The sequence below is a fragment of the Triticum aestivum genome, chromosome 3D (genome assembly GCF_018294505.1).
Source record: "Triticum aestivum cultivar Chinese Spring chromosome 3D, IWGSC CS RefSeq v2.1, whole genome shotgun sequence".
In the NCBI taxonomy this organism is placed as follows: domain Eukaryota; kingdom Viridiplantae; phylum Streptophyta; class Magnoliopsida; order Poales; family Poaceae; genus Triticum; species Triticum aestivum.
In genome coordinates, this window is record NC_057802.1 from 607,993,021 (window position 1) to 608,012,424 (window position 19,404).

General features: G+C 46.3%; 2 protein-coding genes across 6 annotated transcripts; both read right to left on the minus strand.

Moving 5' to 3' along the window:
* Window positions 1–484: 484 nt before the first annotated feature.
* Window positions 485–3,427, minus strand: LOC123075875 (F-box/FBD/LRR-repeat protein At1g13570). Of its 3 annotated transcripts, none has more exons than XM_044498376.1 (4): window positions 3,204–3,427; window positions 1,583–2,430; window positions 1,331–1,480; window positions 485–1,241 (listed from the first exon to the last, which is right to left on the minus strand). In XM_044498376.1, exons 1-4 carry the CDS (start codon window positions 3,298–3,300, stop codon window positions 969–971), a joined length of 1,368 nt encoding a protein of 455 aa, XP_044354311.1. In that variant the 5' UTR covers window positions 3,301–3,427; the 3' UTR covers window positions 485–968. The 3 variants fall into 3 exon arrangements, with proteins under 3 accessions (XP_044354311.1, XP_044354312.1, XP_044354313.1); XM_044498377.1 differs by having other exon boundaries at window positions 1,628–2,430; window positions 3,204–3,424; XM_044498378.1 differs by having other exon boundaries at window positions 1,583–2,425; window positions 3,204–3,406.
* Window positions 3,428–16,113: 12,686 nt separating this feature from the next.
* On the minus strand, window positions 16,114–19,170 carry LOC123075876 (F-box/FBD/LRR-repeat protein At5g56420). Of its 3 annotated transcripts, none has more exons than XM_044498381.1 (4): window positions 18,907–19,170; window positions 17,174–18,016; window positions 16,928–17,079; window positions 16,114–16,823 (listed from the first exon to the last, which is right to left on the minus strand). In XM_044498381.1, the coding sequence occupies exons 2-4, from the start codon at window positions 17,993–17,995 to the stop codon at window positions 16,742–16,744; spliced, it is 1,056 nt and encodes a 351-aa protein (XP_044354316.1). In that variant the 5' UTR covers window positions 17,996–18,016; window positions 18,907–19,170; the 3' UTR covers window positions 16,114–16,741. The 3 variants fall into 3 exon arrangements, with proteins under 3 accessions (XP_044354316.1, XP_044354315.1, XP_044354314.1); XM_044498380.1 differs by having other exon boundaries at window positions 16,924–17,079; window positions 17,174–18,021; window positions 18,907–19,168; XM_044498379.1 differs by having other exon boundaries at window positions 16,924–17,079; window positions 18,907–19,167.
* Between the last annotated feature and the right edge of the window lie 234 nt (window positions 19,171–19,404).

Below are 19,404 nucleotides of genomic sequence, written 5' to 3' on the forward strand. Positions count from 1 at the left end.
GCATTTAGACATACCAAGAAGTGTTCCAAAACTAGCCCGCACCCGCTCAATTGCACTGGCAATATCTTCAATCAAGTTAAAATTCTGTACTATGACGACTCTTTTTGAATAAATATTTTAAAGACTAACAATGTACGGAAAGTGTAGCGTATAAATTACGGAATAGGAAATAACCATGGCAGGTATAGCACAAGACAGCACCTTACAAATTTGCCATCTCGAGCTAGGCAATAAGGGCATAGAGAAGGTCAAATATATGTTTCATTAACACCTGAATAAACATTATTGAATTTGTTTTTATAAATTATTTGAAGCAATAATTGGATCAATGCGGATAATGCGATAGCTAATATTAAAAGCAATGGTGGTATAAAAATATTTTGCCCTCTCAGCAAACAAATAGGAAGATGTGTGAGCATTGAACATTCATTCTAATCTGAAATCAATGCAGGCCAATCTGATGATTTGCTTTGATGTCAAAAAGTAGAGTGGTCAGGCATGAGCTGCTTTTTTTTAACTCAAAAGACTTCAGGCTTCATACGTCTACACATGCAGAAAGTACAATACCAAGGTACAGTTTGATGTCTTGTGTTCACATCTTGCTGATACAACATGAAGGTGAATGCGATCACTTCTTATACACATATCTGCTAGAACCAGGAATTAACCGTACACAGAACACAAAAACAAACTCATCTGACACAATTAAGGAAGGACGGGCTGTGTGTGAAGGAATGGCAGCAGCAGCTTGCGTGACCTTGGTTGCCCAAAGGAATGGAGTGTTTCACATGGAAAACACTTGCTGATAGCACATTAAGTACCCCCACCGATTGTTGTCAACAAAACACACTACCTCTACCTAGATGGGGCATTCGCAACAACAAAGACGAAATAGTTCTACTCAGCAGCAAATTAAACCGGCAAAGTGCTGGGGATTATGCACTGCAGACTGTAGGGATGCATGGCTATCAAAATGTAACAATGACCTTGGCCCTGGGAGATACCCTCGGCAGAGCTAATAGCTTCGCAAGAACCCTGCTGCAGTCTGTTTCGCCCTCCCATTCTATCTCCAATTCTTCCAAAGCTGGTGCCCAGCTCAGTAGCTTTGCCACGAAATCAACTTCATAGTCAAGACCCGCAAAACCTTCCATACTGGCCGTTACGAGATGGTCCATTTGCAATTGCACGGTAAGCTCTTGAATGCTCACCTGATCCTGATACCATGGGCCCGGAAAGCGACTCTGCATTTTCTTTTCACAACTCATTAGGTGCCGTGAATACAAGAATGAACATGGGTCGGATGGAGAGGATTGACTGGAGGCATACGTACCCGCATGTTAAGCCTCTTTAGGTTAGGGGCATTCTGAAACAATGAACAAGCGGCCAAGACTTGCCTCTGGTCCCAAATCGTAAGATAAATATGCTCCAAGCGAGTAAACACGGCAGGGAGCTTCATAGGTATGCACCCTTTTGATAGATGCTGCAACAAGAAAAGAAAAAGAAAAGAAATAGCAACACAGATTAGTCAGAAATCATAAGACAGAAGAAGGGCATAGTAATCTTGGAGCTAGCAATAGCCCACCTTCAGGAAAAAGCCAAAAAATGCAAGTTGTTTTATGTCACTTACGCTTCCCAATGACTTCTTGACATAGTTTTTCGTGTCATGAGCAATTGGAACAGATTGATATGCTTTAGCTTTGGGATTAAGAGTGAGAACGGCCCATTCTAGATTAGGGGCATCCAAATTAATGTCTTCAAAGCCCCCAACAACTTCAAGATATTCCAGTTTAGGAGCTTGAATGTTTAGACACCTGATGCCCTCAAAACGAACTAATCTCAAATCAGTCAGTACGGGGCAGAACGAGATCAGATTTTGGATGTCCATGTCCGTGGAGGAGAAAAGTTTCAGGCTGAGGTGAGTTAGTCTCTTGAAACCTTGGAATACCCGGGGCAACAAGATGGTGCAGTTTTCCATGTGCAGAATCTTCAAATTGCCGATAGAAAATAGGCATGAGGGAATCCTATACTCCGGCAATGAGTTCAACTTGATTATAATTGATCTTGGTGATCTCCTTGACAGCATGAGCATCCACCTAGCAAACTCATAATGGTAACTTTTGTTACCTGATATATTAAACTCTTCTATGGTTCCCTTGTGGAGTGCTAGCACCATATCGACCAACGTAACAAACTTGGTTTGTGCAAGCTTTCCATCTTGCAGAAATACTCTTGGCATATCAGTCCATGCATTCCTCCAAGTACTTGATAAGATGCTAGTCCTAACCGCTTCTTCGACAAGCAAACGAGAAAGGATATCACCCTTTATCTCTGGAGGTAGACTGCTTACTCTGTCTGAACTCACAACAGATGTAGCTTCCGCTCCGGCCTTTTCACAGGTACTCATTGCTTCAGAATCCAGATTAAACTGTCCTAGCATTTCCAGGGAGCCTAAATTAGCGTGGATTCTACCACATAACACTTAAAATACGAAACATGGGAGACCTAAATGGTGCACTAAGTAAGTTGCTTGTTCATAGCAAAACGAAAAGGAAGCAACAACCGAGAGATGGCATTTGAGCGAAACAAGTCCAGTATGTTTCTGCTAATAGAACTGAACTCGACTATTGCGTCAATAAGCTGAAAAACTTGATTATACTTGTGTTAAAAGAGCAAACATGTGGCATGCTGCATTCTGAAAGGGGTCATTTGAAGAAGATGTGATTATTTTTTTGAAAACCTTGTATCGCAAAATATCCAATGGACGAACAATGTAGGGTATATAATTGATATGCTGTCAACGTGGGCAAATGATGAAATGCAACTCTACTTCAGGACAGAGTCAATTTACCCCAGAACAGGACCTCCTTTATTAACATAGATAGATGTGGACTCGCACTCAAATTATTCAGGTGCAACAATGTGTTTAGTCAATATAAGCATGATCAACATGTACTAACTTAATGTCATGATTACATGTGGATTAACTTAAAGCCATGTACTAAATTATGTTAGTTAATCTTTCTTAGCGAATGAAATATGCTAGGAAAATAATAATTCTGGGGAAATTAGCACGGCAGAGCTAGAGAATTCAACATAAATAACAGGGTACTAAACAAGCATGTGAACAACTGACTCAGTAATTCATGAATCCACCGCAACAAGTCTCGAATTTCAATCGAACTGGAAGTGGAAGCAAAACGAACCTACTAGTACTAAGTGTCTCAGTTGCTGCAGGGGCGCCGAAGAACGGGGGGAGGCGACGCCGCTTGCGCGCGGGCGCTGCCGCCAGACGGAGCGCATAGATCAGAGGGTCGAGGAATGGAAGCAGGACGCCGGATGCCCACGCCGCCGCGCCGCCGGCCAACGCGGCCGTCCGGTGTCTAGGGTTCGAATTTGCTGGTTGCGCTTGCGCCTGCGACTCTGCGCTGCGGCGATGGGGAATTTCAGAATTGGGCTTGAGGAGAGACTGGGCCATATCGGAGTAGGTAGGGAAGGATGGGCCAGTTCTGGGCTGAATGCTTAGATAGTCTGCCATACTTTTTTTTTTGGTTTCTCAAAATATACCCCTCAAAAAAAAGATACACAGATTTTTTGGGCAATCCCTAAAAAATTATATATTTTGGGTGCAAAAACAATGTGTATTCTTTTTTTAGTTGGAAGTGTTGCATTTATTCAGAGTCCGAGTTTAAAGCATCCATAATACAAGATATGAAACCATGATTTGCATAGTTCATTTGTCCAACCTTCCTTAGCTAATAAGTGAGAGACGCTATTAGCCGAGCGTCTCACCCACGAGACCCAATACTCCTCTATGGTAAGCAGCACACCTTTCACCTCCTCTACAAGTGCTCCATATATGGAGAGATCCCGTTCTTTTGCCTTGAGTTTGTTCACAATCATTTGAGAGTCTCATTCTGGCACCAGCTTTTTCACTCATTATCTATTGCAACGCAGCCACCCTGCAAACACGTCAATAGCTTCATCAACTCAGGGTCCAAAGCAAAAGTGAAAGAACTGTTGGAAATATGCCCTAAAGCCAATAATAAATGGTTATTATTATATTTCTTTGTTCATGATAATTGTCTATTGTTCATGCTATAATTGTATTATCCGGAAATCGTAATACATGTGTCAATACATAGACCATAACGTGTCCCTAGTAAGCCTCTAGTTGACTAGCTCGTTGATCAACAGATAGTCATGGTTTCCTGACTATGGACATTGGATGTCATTGATAACGGGATCACATCATTAGGAGAATGATGTGATGGACAAGACCCAATCCTAAGCATAGCACAAAAGATCGTGTAATTCATTTGTTAGAGCTTTTTCCAATGTCAAGTATATTTTCCTTAGACCATGAGATCGTGCAACTCCCGGGTGCCGTAGGAGTGCTTTGGGTGTGCCAAACGTCACAACGTAACTGAGTGACTATAAAGGTGCACTACGGGTATCTCCGAAAGTATCTGTTGGGTTGGCACGGATCGAGACTGGGATTTGTCACTCCGTATGACGGAGAGGTATCTCTGGGCCCACTCGGTAATGCATCATCATAATGAGCTCAATGTGACTAAGGAGTTAGCCACGGGATCATGCATTGCGGTACGAGTAAAGAGACTTGCCGGTAACGAGATTGAACAAGGTATGGGATACTGACGATCGAACCTCGGGCAAGTAACATACCGATTGACAAAGGGAATTGTATACGGGATTGATTGAATCCTCGACATCGTGGTTCATCCGATGAGATCATCGTGGAACATGTGGGAGCCAACATGGGTATCCAGATCCCGGTGTTGGTTATTGACCGGAGAGGCGTCTCGGTCATGTCTGCATGTCTCCCGAACCCGTAGGGTCTACACACTTAAGGTTCGGTGACGCTAGGGTTGTAGAGATATTAGTATGCGGAAACCCGAAAGTTGTTCGGAGTCCCGGATGAGATCCCGGACGTCACGAGGAGTTCCGGAATGGTCCGGAGGTGAAGAATTATATATAGGAAGTCAAGTTTCGGCCACCGGGAAAGTTTCGGGGGTTATCGGTATTGTACCGGGACCACCGGAAGGGTCCCGGGAGTCCATCGGGTGGGGCCACCTGTCCCGGAGGGCCCCATGGGCTGAAGTGGGAAGGGAACCAGCCCTTAGTGGGCTGGGGCGCCCCCCTTGGGCCTCCCCCTGCGCCTAGGGTTGGAAACCCTAGGGGTGGGGGGCGCCCCACTTGACTTGGGGGGGAAGTTTCCCCCCTGGCCGCCGCCCCCCCTTGTAGATGGGTTCTAGGGCCGGCGCCCCTCCCCCCCAGGGGGCCTATATATAGTGGGGGGGAGGGAGGGCAGCAGCACCACAGCCCCTGGCGCCTCCCTCTCCCCCTGCAACACCTCTCCCTCTCGCAGAAGCTTGGCGAAGCCCTGCCGAGATCCCCGCTACATCCACCACCACGCCGTCGTGCTGCTGGATCTCCATCAAACTCTCCTTCCCCCTTGCTGGATCAAGAAGGAGGAGACGTCGCTGCTCCGTACGTGTGTTGAACGCGGAGGTGCCGTCCGTTCGGCACTCGGTCATCGGTGATTTGGATCACGGCGAGTACGACTCCATCAACCCCGTTCATTAGAACGCTTCCGCTCGCGATCTACAAGGGTATGTAGATGCACTCCTTTCCCCTCGTTGCTAGTATACTCCATAGATGGATCTTGGTGATGCGTAGGAAATTTTAAAATTCTGCTACGATTCCCAACAGTGGCATCATGAGCCAGGCCTATGCGTAGTTACTATGCACGAGTAGAACACAAAGCAGTTGGGGGCGTAGATGTTGTCAATTTTTCTTGCCGCTACTAGTCTTATCTTGTTTCGGCGGTATTGTGGGATGAAGCGGCCCGAACCGACCTTACACGTACGCTTACGTGAGACAGGTTCCACCGACTGACATGCACTAGTTGCATAAGGTGGCTAGCGGGTGTCTGTCTCTCCCACTTTAGTCGGAACGGATTCGATGAAAAGGGTCCTTATGAAGGGTAAATAGAAATTGGCATATCACGTTGTGGTTTTACGTAGGTAAGAGACGTTCTTGCTAGAAACCTATAGAAGCCACGTAAAAACTTGCAACAACAATTAGAGGACGTCTAACTTGTTTTTGCAGCATGTGCCTTGTGATGTGATATGGCCAGAAGATGTGATGAATGATATATGTGATGTATGAGATTGATCATATTCTTGTAATAGGAATCACGACTTGCATGTCGATGAGTATGACAACCGGCAGGAGCCATAGGAGTTGTCTTTATTATTTTGTATGACCTGCGTGTCATTGAATAACGCCATGTAAATTACTTTACTTTATTGCTAAACGCGTTAGCCATAGAAGTAGAAGTAATCGTTGGCGTGACAACTTCATGAAGACACGATGATGGAGATCATGATGATGGAGATCATGGTGTCATGCCGGTGACGAAGATGATCATGGCGCCCCGAAGATGGAGATCAAAGGAGCAAAATGATATTGGCCATATCATGTCACTATTTGATTGCATGTGATGTTTATCATGTTTTGCATCTTATTTGCTTAGAACAACGGTAGTAAGTAAGATGATCCCTTATAATAATTTCAAGAAAGTGTTCCCCCTAATTGTGCACCGTTGCGAAGGTTCGTTGTTTCGAAGCACCACGTGATGATCGGGTGTGATAGATTCTAACGTTCGCATACAACGGGTGTTGACGAGCCTAGCATGTACAGACATGGCCTCGGAACACACGCAATACACTTAGGTTGACTTGACGAGCCTAGCATGTACAGACATGGCCTCGGAACACGGAAGACCGAAAGGTCGAGCATGAGTCGTATAGAAGATACGATCAACATGGATATGTTCACCGATCTTGACTAGTCCGTCTCACGTGATGATCGGACACGGCCTAGTTAACTCGGATCATGTTTCACTTAGATGACTAGAGGGATGCTATCTGAGTGGGAGTTCATTGAATAATTTGATTAGATGAACTTAATTATCATGAACTTAGTCTAAAATCTTTACAATATGTCTTGTAGATCAAATGGCCCACGTTGTCCTCAACTTCAACGCGTTCCTAGAGAAAACCAAGCTGAAAGATGATGGCAGTAACTATACGGACTGGGTCCGGAACCTGAGGATCATCCTCATAGCTGCCAAGAAAGATTATGTCCTAGAAGCACCGCTAGGTGAAGCACCCATCCCAGAGAACCAAGACGTTATGAACGCTTGGCAATCACATGCTGATGATTACTCCCTCGTTCAGTGCGGCATGCTTTACAGCTTAGAACCGGGGCTCCAAAAGCGTTTTGAGAAGCATGGAGCATATGAGATGTTCGAAGAGTTGAAAATGGTTTTCCAAGCTCATGCCCGGGTCGAGAGATATGAAGTCTCCGACAAGTTCTTCAGCTGTAAAATGGAGGAAAATAGTTCTGTTAGTGAGCACATACTCAGAATGTCTGGGTTACACAACCGCTTGTCTCAGCTGGGAGTTAATCTCCCGGATGACGCGGTCGTTGACAGAATCCTTCAGTCGCTTCCACCGAGCTACAAGAGCTTTGTGATGAACTTCAATATGCAGGGGATGGAAAAGACCATTCCTGAGGTATATTCAATGCTGAAATCAGCGGAGGTGGAGATCAGAAAGGAACATCAAGTGTTGATGGTGAATAAAACCACTAAGTTCAAGAAAGGCAAGGGTAAGAAGAACTTCAAGAAGGACGGCAAGGGAGTTGCCGCGCCCGGTAAGCTAGTTGCCGGGAGGAAGTCAAAGAATGGACCCAAGCCTGAGACTGAGTGCTTTTATTGCAAGGGAAGTGGTCACTGGAAGCGGAACTGCCCCCAAATACTTAGCGGACAAGAAGGTCGGCAACATGATGTGTACCTTACCAGTACTCGTAGTAGCTCCTGGGTATTTGATACCGGTGCGGTTGCTCATATTTGTAACTCAAAACAGGAGCTGCGGAATAAGCGGAGACTGGCGAAGGACGAGGTGACGATGCGCGTCGGGAATGGTTCCAAGGTCGATGTGATCGCCGTCGGCACGCTGCCTCTGCATTTACCTATGGGATTAGTTTTAAACCTCAATAATTGTTATTTAGTGCCAGCTTTGAGCATGAACATTGTATCTGGATCTCGTTTAATTCGAGATGGCTACTCATTTAAATCCGAGAATAATGGTTGTTCTATTTATATGAGAGATATGTTTTATGGTCATGCCCCGCTGGTCAATGGTTTATTCTTGATGAATCTCGAACGTGATGTTACACATATTCATAGTGTGAATACCAAAAGATGTAAAGTTGATAACGATAGTCCCACATACTTGTGGCACTGCCGCCTTGGTCACATTGGTGTCAAGCGCATGAAGAAGCTCCATGCAGATGGACTTTTGGAGTCTCTTGATTACGAATCATTTGACACGTGCGAACCATGCCTCATGGGTAAGATGACCAAGACTCCGTTCTCCGGAACAATGGAGCGAGCAACCAACTTATTGGAAATCATACATACCGATGTGTGCGGTCCAATGAGTGTTGAGGCTCGCGGAGGATATCGTTATGTTCTCACTCTCACTGATGACTTAAGTAGATATGGGTATGTCTACCTAATGAAATACAAGTCTGAAACCTTTGAAAAGTTCAAGGAATTTCAGAGTGAGGTTGAGAATCAACGTGACAGGAAAATAAAGTTCTTACGATCAGATCGTGGTGGAGAATATTTAAGTCACGAATTTGGTACGCACTTAAAGAAATGTGGAATCGTTTCACAACTCACGCCGCCTGGAACACCTCAGCGAAATGGTGTGTCCGAACGTCGTAATCGCACTCTATTGGATATGGTGCGATCTATGATGTCTCTTACCGATCTACCTCTCTTATTTTGGGGCTATGCTTTAGAGACTGCCGCATTCACTTTAAATAGGGCTCCGTCGAAATCCGTTGAGACGACACCGTATGAATTATGGTTTGGGAAGAAACCTAAGCTATCGTTTCTAAAAGTTTGGGGATGCGATGCTTATGTCAAGAAACTTCAACCTGAAAAGCTCGAACCCAAGTCGGAGAAATGCGTCTTCATACGATACCCTAAGGAAACTATTGGGTATACCTTCTACCTCAGATCCGAAGGCAAGATCTTCGTTGCCAAGAACGGGTCCTTTCTGGAGAAAGAGTTACTCTCGAAGGAAGTAAGTAGGAGGAAAGTGGAACTTGATGAGGTGATAGTCACCCCTTCCGAACCGGAAAGTAGCGCAGCGCGGGAAGATATTCCTGTGGTGCCTACACCGACTGAGGAGGAAGTTAATGATGATGATCATGAAGCTTCGGATCAAGTTACTGCTGAACTTCGAAGGTCCACAAGGACACGTTCCGCACCAGAGTGGTACGGCAACCCTGTTCTGGAAATCATGTTGTTAGACAACGGTGAACCTTCGAACTATGAAGAAGCGATGGCGGGCCCGGATTCCGACAAATGGCTAGAAGCCATGAAATCCGAGATAGGATCCATGTATGAAAACGAAGTATGGACTTTGACTGACTTTCCCGATGATCGGCGAGCCATAAAAAATAAATGGATCTTTAAGAAGAAGACAGACGCGGATGGTAATGTGACCATCTATAAGGCTCGACTTGTCGCTAAGGGTTATCGACAAGTTCAAGGGGTTGACTACGATGAGACTTTTTCTCACCCGTAGCAAAGCTGAAGTCCATCCGAATCATGTTAGCAATTGCCGCATTCTATGATTATGAGATATGGCAAATGGACGTCAAAACGGCATTCCTTAACGGCTTCCTTAAGGAAGAATTATATATGATGCAGCCGGAAGGTTTTGTCGATCCTAAGAATGCTAACAAAGTATGCAAGCTCCAGCGCTCAATCTATGGGCTGGTGCAATCATCTCAGAGTTGGAACATTCGCTTTGATGAGATGATCAAAGCGTTTGGGTTTACACAGACTTATGGAGAAGCCTGTGTTTACAAGAAAGTGAGTGGGAGCTCTGTAGCATTTCTCATATTATATGTGGATGACATACTATTGATGGGAAATGATATAGAATTCTTGAAAAGTATAAAGGCCTACTTGAATAAGTGTTTTTCAATGAAGGACCTTGGAGAAGCTGCTTATATATTAGGCATCAAGATCTATAGAGATAGACGGTCAAGAATATCCTGAAGTACCTGAAAAGGACTAAGGATATGTTTCTCGTATATGGAGGTGACGAAGAGCTCGTCGTAAAGGGTTACGTCGACGCTAGCTTCGACACAGATCTGGATGACTCGAAGTCACAAACCGGATACGTGTATATTTTGAATGGAGGGGCAGTAAGCTGGTGCAGTTGCAAGCAAAGCGTCGTGGCGGGATCTACATGTGAAGCGGAGTACATGGCGGCCTCAGAGGCAGCACAGGAAGCAGTCTGGATAAAGGAGTTCATTACCGACCTAGGGGTGATACCCAATGCGTCGGGCCCGATGACTCTCTTCTGTGACAACACTGGAGCTATTGCCCTTGCCAAGGAGCCCAGGTTTCACAGGAAGACCAGGCATATCAAGCGTCGCTTCAACTCCATTCGTGAAAGTGTTCAAAATGGAGACATAGATATTTGTAAAGTGCATACGGACCTGAATGTAGCAGATCCATTGACTAAACCTCTCCCTAGAGCAAAACATGATCAACACCAGAACGCTATGGGTGTTCGATTCATCACAATGTAACTAGATTATTGACTCTAGTGCAAGTGGGAGACTGTTGGAAATATGCCCTAGAGGCAATAATAAATGGTTATTATTATATTTCTTTCTTCATGATAATTGTCTATTGTTCATGCTATAATTGTATTATCCGGAAATCGTAATACATGTGTCAATACATAGACCATAACGTGTCCCTAGTAAGCCTCTAGTTGACTAGCTCGTTGATCAACAGATAGTCATGGTTTCCTGACTATGGACATTGGATGTCATTGATAACGGGATCACATCATTAGGAGAATGATGTGATGGACAAGACCCAATCCTAAGCATAGCACAAAAGATCGTGTAGTTCGTTTGCTAGAGCTTTTTCCAATGTCAAGTATATTTTCCTTAGACCATGAGATCGTGCAACTCCCGGGTGCCGTAGGAGTGCTTTGGGTGTGCCAAACGTCACAACGTAACTGAGTGACTATAAAGGTGCACTACGGGTATCTCCGAAAGTATCTGTTGGGTTGGCACGGATCGAGACTGGGATTTGTCACTCCGTATGACGGAGAGGTATCTCTGGGCCCACTCGGTAATGCATCATCATAATGATCTCAATGTGACTAAGGAGTTAGCCACGGGATCATGCATTACGGTACGAGTAAAGAGACTTGTCGGTAACGAGATTGAACAAGGTATTGGGATACCGACGATCGAACCTCGGGCAAGTAACATACCGATTGACAAAGGGAATTGTATACGGGATTGATTGAATCCTCGACATCGTGGTTCATCCGATGAGATCATCGTGGAACATGTGGGAGCCAACATGGGTATCCAGATCCCGCTGTTGGTTATTGACCGGAGAGGCGTCTCGGTCATGTCTGCATGTCTCCCGAACCCGTAGGGTCTACACACTTAAGGTTCGGTAACGCTAGGGTTGTAGAGATATTAGTATGTGGAAACTCGAAAGTTGTTCGGAGTCCCGGATGAGATCCCGGACGTCACGAGGAGTTCCGGAATGGTCCGGAGGTGAAGAATTATATATAGGAAGTCAAGTTTCGGCCACCGGGAAAGTTTCGGGGGTTATCGGTATTGTACCGGGACCACCGGAAGGGTCCCGGGGGTCCACCGGGTGGGGCCACCTGTCCTGGAGGGCCCCATGGGCTGAAGTGGGAAGGGAACCAGCCCTTAGTGGGGTGGGGCGCCCCCCTGGGCCTCCCCTGCGCCTAGGGTTGGAAACCCTAGGGGTGGGGGGCGCCCCACTTGACTTGGGGGGAAGTTTCCCCCCTGGCCACCGCCCCCCCCTTGTAGATGGGTTCCAGGGCCGGCGCCCCTCCCCCCGAGGGGGCCTATATATAGTGGGGGGAGGGAGGGCAGCAGCACCACAGCCCCTGGCGCCTCCCTCTCCCCCTGCAACACCTCTCCCTCTCGCAGAAGCTTGGCGAAGCCCTGCCGAGATCCCCGCTACATCCACCACCACGCCGTCGTGCTGCTGGATCTCCATCAACCTCTCCTTCGCCCTTGCTGGATCAAGAAGGAGGAGACGTCGCTGCTCCGTACGTGTGTTGAACGCGGAGGTGCCGTCCGTTCGGCACTCGGTCATCGGTGATTTGGATCACGGCGAGTACGACTCCATCAACCCCGTTCATTAGAACGCTTCCGCTCGCGATCTACAAGGGTATGTAGATGCACTCCTTTCCCCTCGTTGCTAGTATACTCCATAGATGGATCTTGGTGATGCGTAGGAAATTTTAAAATTTTGCTACGATTCCCAACAAGAACAGCAAGTCCCGCCAAGGAACCCCCCATGGTGATCTCTCAAGACCGCCCCTCCTCTTCCTCTAACTCGGGTCTTCGGCATCTCACCATCCGTGTTAGATTTAATCCATCCCTCGTCTAGAGGGGGCCAGTGCTCCGCCAATTGGGACCAGCAAGTTGCCTCCCTTGGTTCCTTTGTTGATTGCCATTCCTCGATGAAGAACTGAACCCCCATAGCTATAGCTTCCGGATCACTGATCTTGCCGCCGCCCACCTCATTTTTGGCGAGCCACAATTTGATAGATGGCTTGAAGGATCACCGATTCTCCATTTTGATAGATGGCTTGAAGCATCTAGTTACATAGCTCACACTAGGAGTAGACGGAACTCAACAGTGAGTCAATGGGTGCACTACACATGGCCAAAGGAGCTTTCCAAACCGTGTGTATTCAAGTGACAATGGGTGGTTTGGGACATAGCAGTGCAGAGCTCTAGGGGAGGGAAGGCCATTGGCAGCGTGAGGTTCAATGGAGAGAGAAAAGGAGAGGGGATTGGATAAATTGCGGGATTCCTGTCGCCTTGAATCTACTTTTTTACAAGGAGGTCACCTCAATCTTCAAACTTCCTGACCTGACACCACCAAGGAGACAATTTCCCCACTTTCGAAAAACAACAAAGATAATTTCCCTAATTCTTTATGTGGTGTAATATTGCTTATTGCCCATGGCTCTTGCCGCATTTGGTGAAAGGATGGTTAGTGAACCCCAAGTCATACGATCAACGATTAGGTCATGTTGCAGTCTGTGCACAAAGTTTGTAGCAAGTGATTTATCTAAGCAAGTTCAATACTAGAATGCAATTTTCTCACTTAAAAAAATGGTTACCATGGATTCTGGGGTATCTATGTCTTTCTGGCTTGATTTTTGGTGTGAAGGTGATACTATGTTTTCTATGCTCGTCACCCAGTACACTAGGGTTTTGAACTCCAATGGTGTGTGCTTGTTTTCTCCCCTTCTTCCCTTGATCTTCCTCTTGAACCTCGCCTTTCATCCATGGCTGCCTATAAGCTATAGTCATTGCATCATTTTTTGGCTTCAATTACCCTTAATTAGCAGGACAAAGGTTTGAGTTTCACGACTTTATGATTGATGCAAGCTATAATGAGGAGACCATCACAACATTTTCTTCTTCTTTTGACCTTTTTTCTCGATGATCACGATGAAATTCAAACAAGGCTATTTTCCATTTCTCACACATCGGGCATATGTGAACTCATATATGAACTCGATTGGTTACCACGGTTAGAGATAACAAGCATTAGTAGTTGACATAACATTATTCATGTGGTCTCAGATTCACCCACAAGGTGAGCGTCTTCAAGGCAAATGTCCACACGAGCATGTGGGTGCCGATGACGGGTGGTCTAGATGGCCATGTGATTTACATTAGCAAGCTCTTTTGCAAGTCCGTTTTCGTGAAACGGTCAGGTGTTCACCCTCCGCCCCCCCCCCCCCCCCCCCCCCCCACCCAGGTAGTTGTTTGATCAATTTGTTCAGGTTTGGTTGTAGGGTATTATTATTTTAAATGCGCTTTTAAAATACCACCATACACGAAGAAGCATTTGACACTTTCAGTTGCCAAATAGCAAATTAGCCCACACCCGCACAATTGCACATGCAATATTTTCAGTTGATTTAAAATTCTATATTACAAACTTTTTTTGAAAATATATTTTGAAGACTAAAAAAACACAGAAAATATAGTGTAAATTACAAAAAAGAAAATAACCAAGCCAGGAATAGCACAAGACAACACCTTTTGAATTTTCCCTCTCGAGCCAGGCAATAGGGCCCATATCATCTAATTCATGAGTATATAAATGTAAAATACAACTAGGGAGTAGATGCCACTAAGAGCAAGCCCATTGTAGACACTATTTTTTTTTAAACGTTGGCAGGAGAACTGCCAAATTCATTGATCAGAAGATGAGTAACAAGAGCCCTCCAAAGGAGGAAAGCACAGCAAAAAGGCTAGTGCAAAAAGAAAAGAAAGAAAAAGAAACCCGCCGGCACCAACACAAACCCAAGCTCAGTCAACAACCGTGCACATCATCGGAATCCATCGTCGAGGTCACCAAGATGACGCTTTCAAGGAGGAAGTGGTATTGGTAACACCACCATCATCCAATCTGGCTCCGCCAGATCTTAGGTTTTCACCCGAAGACCTCAGCTATGAGGTAGGAAGAGCAATGAGCTCCACGGCGGTACCTCCAAGGAAGAAGACGACATCCATAGATGTCGTTACCGTCGGCACCGACGAGGTCAATGCAGGATTTTCATCCGAAGCCAAGTCTTCCGCCACCCATCCAGGATTCGAGACCTACCCATCGCCACCGGGCCGGATGAAGTCAGGCACACACTACCAGACACGGGAATGTCGCTGCCGCACGCAGAACTAGGCAAGCACATGCCCACCTGACCGGTCTGCCTCGCCGCTCGCAGGACCTGGGCGAACCAAGTCGGCTTCGGCCATCCTTTGACTCCGTGCGCAGATCTGGGCGAGAATTCGCACCGCAGCGCTCAAGAAAGACCAGAGAAGAACCTAAACTGACCGGCCCGCACCGCAGCGCGCCGAAACAGAGCAAAAAAACCAAGCCAAAGTTAACAGGCTCGCGCCGCCGCGCGCTAGGACCGGACCTCCGCCCTGGAATTGGTCAGCCCGACCCTCCCCAAGCACCAATAGGATGGACGGCACCCCTGCCCTAGGAGCTGGACGTGCACACGGTTGAAGGGCGCCACTCCTCGCCCCTGCGCCTCCATGACGCACAAGCACAGCGCCACTCCTCGCCCCTGCGGACCAACAACACGCAACAGAGCCCCCTCCACACTCCCGCGAGCGCCCGCCATGGCAGATGCGCGAGGCCGCCGGGCATCCGCTCCGGCAGATCGGCACAGGGGAAACCCCCGCACGCCACCGCGACGCCCGCTGCTGGTTCGCGTCGTGCACGCACGCGCGCCGTCACGCTACTCAGCAGCGAAGCCCCGGGCCCGCCGAAACCCTAGATCGGGTCCGGCCCCTGCTCGCCGCGCCTTCTCGCCGCGCGCAGCACTACCCGCGCAGCGCCTGCCGCGCGCACTGCGCCCGCCGGCGCCTGCTCGCCGCGCGCATCGCGCCCGCCACGTCCCCACTCCTCTCCTTGGCCGAGCAACCCCGCGCTGCCCAGGCCTCGCGAGAGGGAAAAAATGGGAGGCCCCGCCGCCGCCGACGCCACGCGGGCTTTGCCCGGCGGCGGCGGCGAGGGGAGGGGGAGATCTGGGAGGGGGGCTGGAGTGGCGGCTAAGGTTTCGCCCGGGCCGCCCGCGGGGAGGGCGACACGAGCGACCTGCTTTTGCTCACTGATTTAAGAAACTATTTGTAGACACTAATGGTGAGAACAATAACTGGCTAGTAGCTTTGGCTCATTCCAAGAGCGGGATTGATTAACACCAGATTAAATAGTTTTGAATTGTTTAAAGTGGGTAGAAGTAAAAACTGGTTCCTGTCACCTCAACATGAGAAAACCATATCGAATAATATCGGAGCAGCATTTTAAAGTGACAGTGATATATATAAATATTTCCCTTATAAAAAATAGAATAGTAGATGCAGGAGCATTAGACATTCATTCCAACCTGAAACCAATGTAAACCAATCTGATAATGCTTTGATTTCCGAAAGTAAAACTGAAATCAATCTAGTAAAACTGTCCACACATGCAGAATGTACAATACGAAGGTACAATTTGATCCCTTTGATCACTTCTCATGGACACATATACTTGCTACAACCAGGAATGTACCAGACAGAACACAGGCACAAAACAGGTCAAGATGAACTCACGCTGTCGAGGAACGACAGCAGTGGTTTGCGGGTTTCATATGGAAAAAACTTGCTGATAGCACATTAAGTACTCCCATCGAATGTTAAACAAAACACACTACGTCTACCTGATAATCTGCATCCAATGCACACAAATATATAACCATCAGATAGTCCTAGCTGGTAGATCCGCATAAACAAAGCAAAAAAAACAACTCTATCCGCAGCAAATTAGATCGGCAAAGTGATGAGGGAACATAGTATCATGTAACAATGATCTTGGACCTGGGAGACACCCTTGGCAGAGCTAATAGCTTGGTAAGAACCATGCTGCGGTCCATTTCGCCCTTCCACTCTATTTTCACTTCTTCCAAAGCAGGTGACCAGCTCAATAGCTTTGCCACAAAATCGATTTCGCAGTCCAAACCCTGGAAACATCTCACACTGGCCGTTACGAGATGGTCCATTTGCATTTGCTCGGTAAGCTCTTGAATGCTTGCCTGATCCTGATCCCTTGTGCTCGAAGGATGACTCTGCATATATTTTTTCTCACAACTGATTAGGCGTCGTAAACTGAAAGAACATGGATCCGATGATCCAGGGAGGGAGAGGATTTACTAGAGGCGTACGTACCCACATATCAAGCTTCTTTAAGTTAGGGGCATTCTGAAGCAATGAACAAGCAGTCAAGACTTGCCTCTGGTCCGAAAAGCTTATCACAAGACAAATATGCTCCAGGCGATGAAACACGGCAGGGAACTTCGTAAGTATGCACCCTTTTGATAGATACTGCAACAAGAAAATAAAATAAAAGAAATGGGAACACAGATTAGTCAGAATGCAGAAGAAGGCCATAGCAATGCTGGAGCTAATAATAGCTCACCTTCATGAAAATGCCACTAATTGCAAGTGCTTTGATGTCATTTAGGCTTCCCAATGACTTCCTTACATAGCTTTCCGTGTCATGAGCAATAGGAACAGATTGATACGCTTTAGCTTTGGGATCAAGAGATAGAAAGGCCCATTCTAGATTAGGGGCATCCAAATTAATGTCTTCAAAGCCCCCAAGAACTTTAAGATATTCCAGTTTAGGAGCTTGAATGTTTAGACACCTGATGCCCTCAAAACGAACTAATCTCAAATCAGTCAGTACAGGGCAGAATGAGATCAGATTTTTGATGTCCATGTCTGTGGAGGAGAAAAGTTTCAGGCTGAGGTGAGTTAGTCTCTTGAAACCTTGGAATAACAGGGGTAACCTGATGGTGCAGTTTTCCATGAGCAGAAACATCAAATTGCCCATAGAAAATAGGCATGAGGGAATCCTATACTCTAGCCCTGAGTTCAACTTGATTACAACTGATCTTGGTGATCTCCTTGACAGCATGAGCATCCACCTAGCCAATTCATCATGGTAACTTCTTTTAACTGATATATAGAACTCCTCTATGGTTCCCTTGTGGAGTGATAACACCATATCGACCAGCGTAATGAACTTGGTTCTTGTAAAATTTCCATCGCGCAGACATATTACTGGCATATCAGTCCATGCATCCCTCCAAGTACTTGATAAGGTGCTAGTCCTAACTGCTTCTTCAACATTCAAAAGGGAGAGAATGTTGCCCTTTATCTCTGGAGGTAGATTGCTCAGTCTGTCTGAGCCCACAATAGATGTAGCTTCTGCCCTGGCCTTTTTACAGGTACTCATTGCTTCAGAATCCAGATTAAACTGTCCTAGCATTTCCAGAAGACAGGGAGCCTAAATTAGCTTCCAGTCTACCGCATATAACTAAAAATAGATTACTTGCAGAAATTAAATGGTGCACTAAGTAAGTAGCCTGTTCATAACAAAACAAGAAATAATTAACAGCTGAGAGATGGCAGTTTAGGGAAACAAGTCCAGCATGTTACTATTAACAGAACTGAACTTGGCGATTGCATTGGTAAGGTGAAAAGCTTGATTATCATTTGACATGTGTTACAAGACCCTAATTTGCGACCTTGAAGAGCAAACATGCCCCCTGATGCAAGTCGGAAAGGGGTTTCTTTTGTTGAATACATGTGCGGTCATTTGAAGAAGATGTAATTAAAATTTGAAAAAAAAAACTTGTGTTGCAAAATATCGACTGGACAAACAACATAGGATACATAGCTACGAGGCTCTCAACGTGGGCAAATGATGAAATTCAACTCTAGTTCAGGACAGAGTCTCAATTTACCCTCCTTTCTTAGCCTGGATGTGGACTTAGACTTAAATTATTCAGGAGCCACATTCACTATAAGCATGATCTAAATGTACTAATCTTTCTTAGACTTAAACTTAAAGCCGTGTACTAATCTTTCTTAACAAATGAAATACGCTAGTAAGATATTAGTTATGCGAAATTAGCACTGAAGAGCTAGAGAATAAAAAAAGCAACTGAAATAAATAAAGTGAATTCAGTTGAGAACTGAATCTAAACACCCGAATCTCGCTAGTCGCCGATACTCACGGAGTAATCCGATAACCCATATAACTTAACCATGCGGGCCTCATGCATGGCTGATCTTATACAATTCATGAACCAAAACAAGTCTCGAATTTCAAGCATTTGGGAACAGGAAGCAAAGCAAACTTACGGAGTGGCTCAGTTGCTGCACGAGAGCCGGAGTTGCTGCAGGAGCGCCGGGGAACAGGGTGAAGGCGACGCCGAGACGGAGCACAGCGGCCTTGGGCTTCCGCCGAGACGAAGCGGAGAGGCCAGAGGTTCGGAAGGAAGGCAGGACGCCGGATGCCTACGCCGCCGCGCCGCCGCCGGCCGCGGCCGTGCCGTGCCTAGGTTTCTGCGACTCGTGGTCTCTCTGCGCTGCAGGCTGGGAATTTCAGAATTGGGCTTGAGGAGAGATTGGGCCATATTGGGCAATCAGGGCGGTCCAGGCGACTGGGTTGGACTTGAAATTTTGCTAAAAAAGTGGCTTGGACTTTAAATTTTGTTCGTTACATATATGACTTCTTTTTTCCGGGGATTCCCATCGGCTTGACACTGCTTTTTTTTCGAGAAAATTTCCAATCTATTCATCAATCATGGCACTACAGAGAACACAAGTAGTACTTAAAATTATAGTTAGATATATGGA